This window comes from Rhynchophorus ferrugineus, unplaced genomic scaffold, assembly GCF_030347505.1.
Source record: "Rhynchophorus ferrugineus isolate W39M unplaced genomic scaffold, kcgeb_rfMv2 rfM1, whole genome shotgun sequence".
NCBI classification, from domain to species: Eukaryota; Metazoa; Arthropoda; class Insecta; order Coleoptera; family Curculionidae; genus Rhynchophorus; species Rhynchophorus ferrugineus.
In genome coordinates, this window is record NW_027472580.1 from 88,164,673 (window position 1) to 88,174,618 (window position 9,946).

Sequence of the window (9,946 nt, forward strand, 5' to 3'; positions counted from 1 at the left end):
TATGGGACAGTTAATAGATCTGGAAAGTATTTCCAAATTGCCATTAATCACTTCGATCAAGAAGAATTAAGTAGCATTATAGAACTGGTAATACAATAATTCATTCATAGAAAATAAACATTGTTCAACGAAGGTTATCAACATCAATAACCAAACTACGAAAAGCTATTTAAAAAATGACAAAATAATTGATATATTCGGTCTCTTGAAATTGATTTTAAATATTAATATCGATCAAGCCATGAATGATAATTCAATACTTTCCATATATTGTTCGTTATCAACAATAACAAAAACCATTATTAAAGAACGCGTTTTTGATATAAGTAACGTTAGTCCTTCATTAAAGAATATTGTAAGTAATATTAAATAAAAATATAGCAAAACAGGTAGTGTAAATAAAATAGTAGTAGACAGACAGGGCGTATCTATTTAATATGATTTTATTATTAATAATTACAGCAACGTTTATATATTAGTTCGTTAATATCAGTCCACGTATTTATAACATAGTATACTATTAATTTAACAAAAAGTGAATACTTCTACGACGAAATATTGTTTATTTAAAAATATAAAAAATCAGGTTACAGATTAAGCACAGATGGACTAGGACCTCCATCATTCTTTCTTAAATATAACATATTTTATTAGATACGCCTAGTGTAATCTTAATGTAAATTAATTTCTGATACTTGAATCAATCACAAGCAAGTTAAGTACGGGGTATGGATCAGTATATATTTCTCAGAATCAACCTAATTAAACTAATTTAATGTATAGTCTATCCAAAGTTGGTGCGAGCATACGTCATCTAAATTTATGACATCAAAACGTCGCAATGTTGCCATATCAACTCGAGTTTTACTTCAGTTTAGATTTGATATATAACAAAATTCTAAAAAATAAATACTGAAAATACTGAAACATAAATGTTATGAAATATATATAGTTTTTAACATTCTAGTACATCTTTGTTAATGTATATATTATCGAATAATTTAAACTACACTTATACAGCCACAATAATTTGCAGGTTAGAGTTGTTATATTTACATTGAACACTTTTCCACACTTCCACGCTATGAGGTAGAGTTCTAGTCGCGTTTGTTTATGTAGTGGACGCCTAATCTACTTAATTAACAATTGTATATCCAAGTAATGTATTTTATTTTCATTAGAGAGCATATTTGCCTTCTTACATTTAGTTCTTGTTTCCTTCGATGATGTGTCAAGCACTTTTGATATCACTGTATTTTTGTTCTTCTGCTACTACCTGAGTACACCATCTTATATATAAAAATGAATCGCAAAATATGTTCCTAAGCGCATAACTCAACAACGCCTGGACCAATTTGGCCAAATCTTTTTTTAAAATGTTCGTTGAAGTTCAGGGATGGTTTTTACGGCGAGAAAAATTAGAATTATTGCTGGAAAAACCCTAAAAATAGCCCTTTTTGTTTGAATTTGTTTCGTGTATCAGTTGACAATTCATCTGTCATCTGTCAAAAGTCATCTGTAACAGACAACTTTTTTTTTTTAAATTTGATATGACTTGAACTCAAATCCTTTTAATCCGTACGAATTGTTTTATTTATTTAAAATTTTTTATTTGTTTAAAATTTAATTCAAATTTTAAATAAATAAAACAATTCGTACGGCTTAAAAGGATTTGAGTTCAAGTCATACCAAATTTTAAAAAAAAAGTTGTCTGTTACAGATGACTTTTGACAGATGACAGATGAATTGTCAAGTGATACACGAAACAAATTCGTATATCGTGTTTTGTGCAGAGTGTTTAGTTAGTTAGTGTTTGTTTAGTTCGTGATTAGTGAAAAAATAATTTATATTTGATATGCCTCCTATAAGACGAAGCAATTTAGGTAGAAGAACCAGAAATGCTATAAACCAAGCTAATTACCGATCTAATCGTACTGCACAAGAACGTGACGACGGAAATGAACGTGAAAGAATTCGGATATCACAAACGCGTGAAGCGCGAGCGCGACATTCAACTAATAATCGCGCAAGTTTGAATCCAGCTGCTTTCAGTTACGATGTGTCAATTGACTACAGTAACTACCAATGTGTTGTTATTGGTTCTATGAACTTGGTTTGCTCACACTGTAAGGCATTAAAATACAAAAACGAAGCCAATGGATTGTGTTGCGCAAATGGTAAAGTGAAATTGATACAATTGGATCCACCACCAGAACCATTGTACTCATTGGTTTCAGGAATAGGAACAGATTCTATACACTTTTTGACACATATTCAACAATATAACAATTGCTTTCAAATGACTTCATTTGGGGCAACAAATGCAGTTCGGGAAAATTTTATGCCAACTTTCAAGGTATGTATTATAGCAGTTACTCATAATTATTTTAGCGAACAAAATTTTCTGTCACCAAAGTTAAGATGTGTTACTAATCTTCAATTTCTTAATAATTACGAAATATATCACTTAGTCATCATATTATATGGTGATTCAGTTTCAGTGACACTTTTATTATATTTTATATTTGATAGATATTAGTTAAAACTAAATATATACTTTTTAAGATCAAATATTATTTAAGTTTGATCATTGACAATCCATTAATTTATACCACACCATAATATTTTTTTTATTTACAGATACAAGGGCAAATATATCACAGAGCAGGTTCACTGTTACCAGTGTCAGATAGCGACAACAAATTCCTGCAAATTTATTTTATGGGCAATTCACCACAAGAAATTGATCTGCGTTGTGCACATAACAATTTAGTAAAAAGGTCTATTGTAGAACAATTACAAACTTTATTTCATCAACACAATCAATTGATTATATTGTTTAAAACTGCCCTGGATCTGATGCCATCCGATAATCACAAAATTGTAATCAGAGCTGATAAAACACCTGCAGGTCAACATACAAGACGTTTTAATGCACCAACTATTGATGAAGTTGCTATCGTTGTAGTTGGAGAAAACTTGGAATCCCGTGATATTGTTTTACATCGTCGGAATTTTCAATTACAACCTATAAAGGAAACACACCGCTCATATGATGCACTGCAATATCCCATTATATTTTGGCAAGGTGAAGATGGCTACGATTTATCAATAAAAATGATAAATCCCATTACAGGTAACTAAAATATTAGTTTAGCTATGGCGATAATATCTCAGTCACTATATTATGTATTTTAATTTTATATTTGAATGTTATTAAAACAAAATCTGTTTACAGGTTCTGAAACCAACAAAAAAGTCAGTTCAATGAACTATTATTCATACCGCCTAATGATTCGGGAAAATGCAGATAATCACATATTGAAATGTCGGCGATTATATCACAAATATGTTGATGACATGTATGTTAAAATTGAAACGGAGAGATTAACATTCATCAGGTTGAATCAAACCAAACTCCGATCTGAAGAGTATATTCACCTTCGAGATGCGATTAATACTGATGGAAATGCACAGAATGTCGGTCGGATGACTATTCTTCCAGCAACATACATAGGAAGCCCTCGGCATATGCACGAATATGCTCAAGATGCCATGTCGTATGTTCGTCATTATGGTACAGCAGATTTGTTCATCACATTTACATGCAATCCGCAATGGATAGAAATTAAGCAGGAGTTATTACCTGGGAAATCATCCATTGATCGTCATGATATTACAGCCAGAGTCTTTAGACAAAAGTTGAAATCTTTAATGAATTTCATCGTAAAACATAATGTGTTTGGTGAGACACGCTGCTGGATGTATTCTGTGGAGTGGCAGAAACGAGGATTGCCACATGCACACATTTTGATTTGGTTTTTTGAAAAGATAAGGCCAAATGAAGTTGATGCAGTGATATCAGCTGAAATCCCTAATGTACAAGTAGATCCTGGATTGCATGAGGTAGTTATCAAAAACATGATACATGGTCCCTGTGGAACTCTTAATCAAAATTCACCGTGTATGATGGATGGTAAATGTTCAAAACGATATCCACGGACATTAATATCGGAAACAATTACTGGTAATGACGGTTATCCATTGTATCGTCGCAGATCGACAGCAGACAATGGAAAATCAACAATTGTCAAATTAAATTAACAAGATATTGAAATAGATAATCGTTGGATTGTTCCATATTCACCCATTTTATCAAAGACATTCAAAGCACACATCAACGTTGAATCTTGCCATTCAGTGAAATCGATTAAATACATTTGCAAATATGTAACCAAAGGGAGTGATATGGCTGTGATTGGAATTGGTGCAGGGAATTCTAATGATGAAGTTACCCAATACCAAATGGGCCGCTATGTCAGTAGTAATGAAGCAGTTTGGCGAATATTTTCTTTTCCTATTCACCCGAGAGACACCCTTCTGTTGTTCACTTAGCTGTGCATTTAGAAAATGGACAAAGAGTGTATTTTACAGCACAGAACGCAGTACAAAGAGCTGCTCAGCCACCATCTACTACATTAACCAGTTTTTTTGAGACATGCCAAAACGATGATTTCGCACAAACATTGCTATATTCTGAAATGCCAAAATATTATACCTGGAATCAATCCTCAAGGAGATTTATACGACGGAAACAAGGAAAACCAGTTCCAGGATATACAGATGTATATTCCACCGATGCGATTGGCCGGATTTATTCAGTACATCCAAGCAATGATGAATGTTTTTATTTACGACTGCTATTAGTCAATGTACGTGGCCCAACATCATTCCAACAGTTACGAACTGTTGATGGTGAATTGTGTGGATCCTACAGAGAAGCCTGTCAACGTTTGCAATTGCTTGAAAATGACGCTCATTGGGATCAAACTCTCAATGATGCTGTAATATCATCACACACTCATCAAATACGAACATTGTTTTCTATAATCATATCTACATGCTTCCCATCAAACCCAATTGATTTGTGGATGAAGTACAAAGATTATATGTGTGATGATATTTTGTATCAAATACGGAATAGAATGGGAAATCCAAATATACAAATCAGTGAAGAAATTTACAATGAAGCATTGATTTCAATTGAGGACATGTGCTTGATAATGTCAAACAAACTATTAATTCAATTAGGCCTGACCGCGCCCAATCGTCCAATGCATGACGCTTTTAACCAAGAGTTGCATCGAGAAAGACTGTATGATCTCAACGCTTTGAAAGAATAAATTCAAACAAATCTTCCACTGTTAAATGAACAACAGAAGTATGTATTTGAAACTCTTATGAAAGTAACAAATGATGAAACTGGAGGGATTTATTTCTTAGATGCACCTGGTGGTACAGGAAAAACTTTTTTTATTTCATTAATATTAGCAACAATTCGCTCACAAAATAAAATTGCACTTGCACTCGCTTCGTCGGGAATCGCAGCAACTTTGCTTGAAGGTGGTCGAACAGCCCATTCAGCACTAAAATTGCCATTAAATATGCAAAGCAATGAAACTCCAACCTGCAACGTTTCGAAGAACTCTGCAATGGCAAAGGTTTTGCAGCAATGTAAATTGATTGTTTGGGATGAATGCACGATGGCACATAAAAAATCTTTGTAGGCTTTAGACAGAACCTTAAAAGATCTACGTAGCAATAATAACCGATTTGGTGGTGCAATGATTTTATTAGCAGGAGATTTTCGTCAAACATTGCCAGTGATTCCACCATCAACGCCAGCTGATGAACTCAATGCATGTCTAAAGTCCTCCAATTTGTGGAAACATGTTAAAGTACTTCATTTAAGCAAGAATATGCGTGTCGAGTTGCAAAATGACCAATCTGGAAACATATTCTCTAAACAACTCATTGACATTGGTAATGGCAAATTTCCTATAGACATGTTGACGGCTTGCTTTTGCTATGACTATAAACAAGTCCCAGGGGCAATCATTAAGTGTTTGTGGTATTAATCTAGAAAACCCATGTTTCTCACATGGTCAATTGTATGTTGCCTGTTCCCGTGTTGGAAAACCATCAGATTTGTTTATCTATGCGCCAGGTAATCAAACAAAAAACATCGTATACCACAAAGCAATATAATGATAATAATAATAATAATTATGATTCACATGATTAACAATAAAGCGATTACTTACTTTTCAATCCTTATATATGTTTTATTTAATTATTTTTTATTCACAACGCCCTATCACCAGGGTGATGGTTCTGTTCAGGAGAATTTTTTAAAATACGTAGGCACAAAAACTGCCACATTACAAATCTTTTTGACAGGACGAAGTCTGTCGGGTCAGCTAGTTCTTGATAAAATTAATTACTGAATTCTCCATAATGCATTTATTATATCTGCAAAACAGTTACTATTTTATCTCTCCTCGCACATTTCAACCAAATACTTATGAATATTCTGAACAATTACACACATGGACAGAAATCTTTCACACCGTAGAATACGATTTCCTGCACTTCGTACTATCGTATATCGTATATTAATTATATACACACCTCTAGATGTTTCCACTTTCATCACTCTGTCTCGGAAATAATCAGCATTGAATCATAATCCCATATTCAGAAAGTTTCATTCAAGTAAATAACTAATATGTTCATTTCTAATCTATCCAACGATTATTCACGATTCCATAATTTCTCAATTTATCCTTTAATGTATCTGATCTTGTTTAATGTGAATGATCTGATCTGTCCAAACTGCAGGTGCTGCAATGCATTATCAATTTTATGACGAATAAAACCTAATTAATAGTTATTCTAACATTTACCTTTTTCTATCAACCATGATTATCATAACACTATTTTTATTATCATCTTGCCATGAGTGACCGTTAGGTATATAGGTCTCATTCTGAAATATATATGTATCATCTAATTACACAAATTGAATTAATAAATTTCTTGATTTTATCATATGCTTTTAGAAATTGTGTTGTTTTAAAAGCAATATCTAGAAGTTCTATTAAACATCTTCAATATTTTTCAGACTAACAGTTTCCTGTGAAACAATTGTATTAAATTTTGTTTATATTGAAAAAAACTACTCACTGTTTTATACAATTCATATATTTGATCATCACCCGCTCCGTATGAGGACGGTTTTCGGTGAATCCAAGATATTTTTGTTGACCGTGTCTATACTAATATTCAGTACAACTGCAACACGCTAAAAATATTTGCAATAAAAGCCGCAGGAAATTAATGTTTAACTGTAAAAATGCTTACCACCCCAACGAATTGTATGGCAAGAGGGAGCTATTAGAGAGGCAATTTGTTCTGTCTAGCATCAGCATTTTTAAACAACCTTTGCCGGTTTATAACCTCTTATCACTGTTGTTTTGACGAATATTGCATACGTTTGACAACCGAACAACTTTGACAGGCTGGTTCGTTTACGTGTGCGAACGAATCAGACAGCATTGTATCTCCTTTTAACCGGAATAAAATGAGAAGGAAAAAATTGTCTGATTCTAAAACAAATTTACACATTGCGGCAGGCAATACATTAAACATATTGTTGACGCATGTTCACAGCAACTTTGGATAGACTATAAGTTAGCATATAAGGAACCCTTTTTAACTTTATACAAGTTTGTGTGATTTAGTCCGTATCAGACATATGATTTCCTGCGTGTTGTTAACCAGTTGTGTTGCTTCCTTATTGATGTGATGTGATATCTTGGATAAGTTCGTAGTAAAATTATATATTAAAACAATGAACTATTTCCATTAAAATAAGGATGCATGCAAGGCATGCATCCTTATGCAGGGACCATGGTAATAATTTCCACATCGTTCGAATTTTAATACATGTATAGCCGAAATAACAAAACAACGTTGATATATTATATTATGGTACTAAACAAAATTTGTTTTTCTGTATAATTTCATTTTGCTATTAAATTCCCAATTACTAAAAATATTATCCTTTAATAACCGTGAAACATACCCGGCTAGATATCTCTAAAAGTTTTATATTGTATTTATTAAGAATTTCTAATACCCAAAAAAGTAACAACAATGACCAAATTAACAGTGATGAAATCATGTAAAGCAGAAGTAAGACAGTCGTGCAATACTGTATATATAGAATATATCGATATTAATTTTAATAATATCTATAAAATATAAAAAATTAGAGCAAAAGTAAACTAATCACAAAGCAGCTATTATTATCCACTACAAGGTATGTAAAATATGGAATGAAAGGAAGTAAAAAAGATAGAAGTATAGAGTAAAAGTAGAGTATATAGAGAGGAAATATTTTTCATCACCTTGGTACCTAGTAAGTAAGAGTAGGTACAAAGGTTATGAAAAATACTTCCTCGTAATAGACACCATATTATACCCAAATAGTTTACACTTTTCAGTGAACTGATGCTTCCAAATAACTGTATCCATAACTGAATAAAAATTATTATTTAGAAATAGAACAATGTATTATAACTCTCACAGAAATTTTCAGACTTACAAGTTTTAAAACAGACCAGAGAAACAACTTTACTGACATAGGAATGTTGAAGGAGAAAACAACAGTTGTTTAATGTACTCAATGTCATAATTATTAAGTAACAAATTCTAAACAACTTTAACCTACGAAAATTTATTTTTTCTTTAGATCATAACTTAGATCATCGATCAAATTACTCTTTATTAATCAGGTTGTAATATAATATTATCACCATTTAAAATCTAATATTAAATTAAATAAAATAATCTATATTTTCAATGGAACTAATATGTGATGAAAATATTCAATTAGTTGACCTTCTCCATTGACTAGACGATTTAGAATAAATGAAAATAATACTGTTGAATTGGCAATCTCGTTATTCATCTTTCTGTAGCAAGCAATTAATCATCTCTCCGCTCGAATCATGTACTCTTGTTTGTTTTCTTCGATGCAAATGAACGAACGTTGGTTGCAAACAATAATAAAAATATGATGCCGATGTAACGCATCAACGCTTACGTGGATGCTACGTATATAGAATTGCATAAATTAACACATAACAGAATTATTAATGTCCTTCTTGCTTCTTGTAGGAATATATAAATATCCATTTTTTTCTTTCCTGTCAGTATAATTTTTGCAAAACTGTATTCAATATATGTTAACATTAGTTTAGGTGTATTAGTTAATATTGCAAATATTATTTAACAACTTAATTATTAATAAATGCTTTTATTTAATTATTGTATATCCAAATTATTGCAATTTAAATGTATATGTAATACATATCAATCAAAACATTTTCCATCTTTTTCTACAATTTTCTTAGTAACATTCAATTAGTAACAAGTCTTAGTAACATTTCAATTTCTACAATCTTTTTAGTAACATGTTGACACCATATCGAAAGAGCGATGTTCGGTCTGCCAGCCAGGTCAAGATATTTGTTGAACACTGTTTCCTTGACAACTCTTACAACTTGTCCTTATCATGCAAGAGGATAACTTTGCATCTGTTATTCAATTGACATCGCTAGACATCGGTAGCCACAATTTGTTTCAGTTTTACCAGTTCGTATTACACTGCAATTCACTGATCCCAGCATATGCACAGGTCTGTTCGGTATCAATACTATTTTGGATTAACCCATGGCTTTTCATGCTTAGGATTATCGTAGTACATTCACTTGACGTCACCGGTCACGCTATAGAAAACTCTTAAGTTTCAGCAATATTGTTAAAGCATTTCGAAATTACATTTTCAGTAACTTTCTTTAGTAAACGTTTTCCTCTCCAGCAGATACTTCCAATTGCCTGGAACACTTGATCTATCAACTACTAAGCGTTGCGAAAGTTCTTTGAGCTGACTTTGGACTTGAGGATAAAATAAAGTGTGAGCAGTAGAAGGAGAAGTATTAAAACCCATTATTATTAACAAATAACCTACAAGGAATATATAATAAGAATTAATTAAGAAAGAGAAAAAGAAAAGTAGATATGTTATGTAATACCGTCC

General features: G+C 32.0%; 1 protein-coding gene across 1 annotated transcript; it reads left to right on the forward strand.

Annotated features, from left to right (window-relative positions):
- Nucleotides 1-2,653: 2,653 nt before the first annotated feature.
- On the forward strand, nt 2,654-9,652 carry LOC143206642 (uncharacterized). The gene is made up of 3 exons (XM_076419266.1): nt 2,654-3,136; nt 3,239-3,764; nt 9,598-9,652. Exons 1-3 carry the CDS (start codon nt 2,722-2,724, stop codon nt 9,650-9,652), a joined length of 996 nt encoding a protein of 331 aa, XP_076275381.1. The 5' UTR covers nt 2,654-2,721.
- The last annotated feature ends 294 nt before the right edge of the window (nt 9,653-9,946 follow it).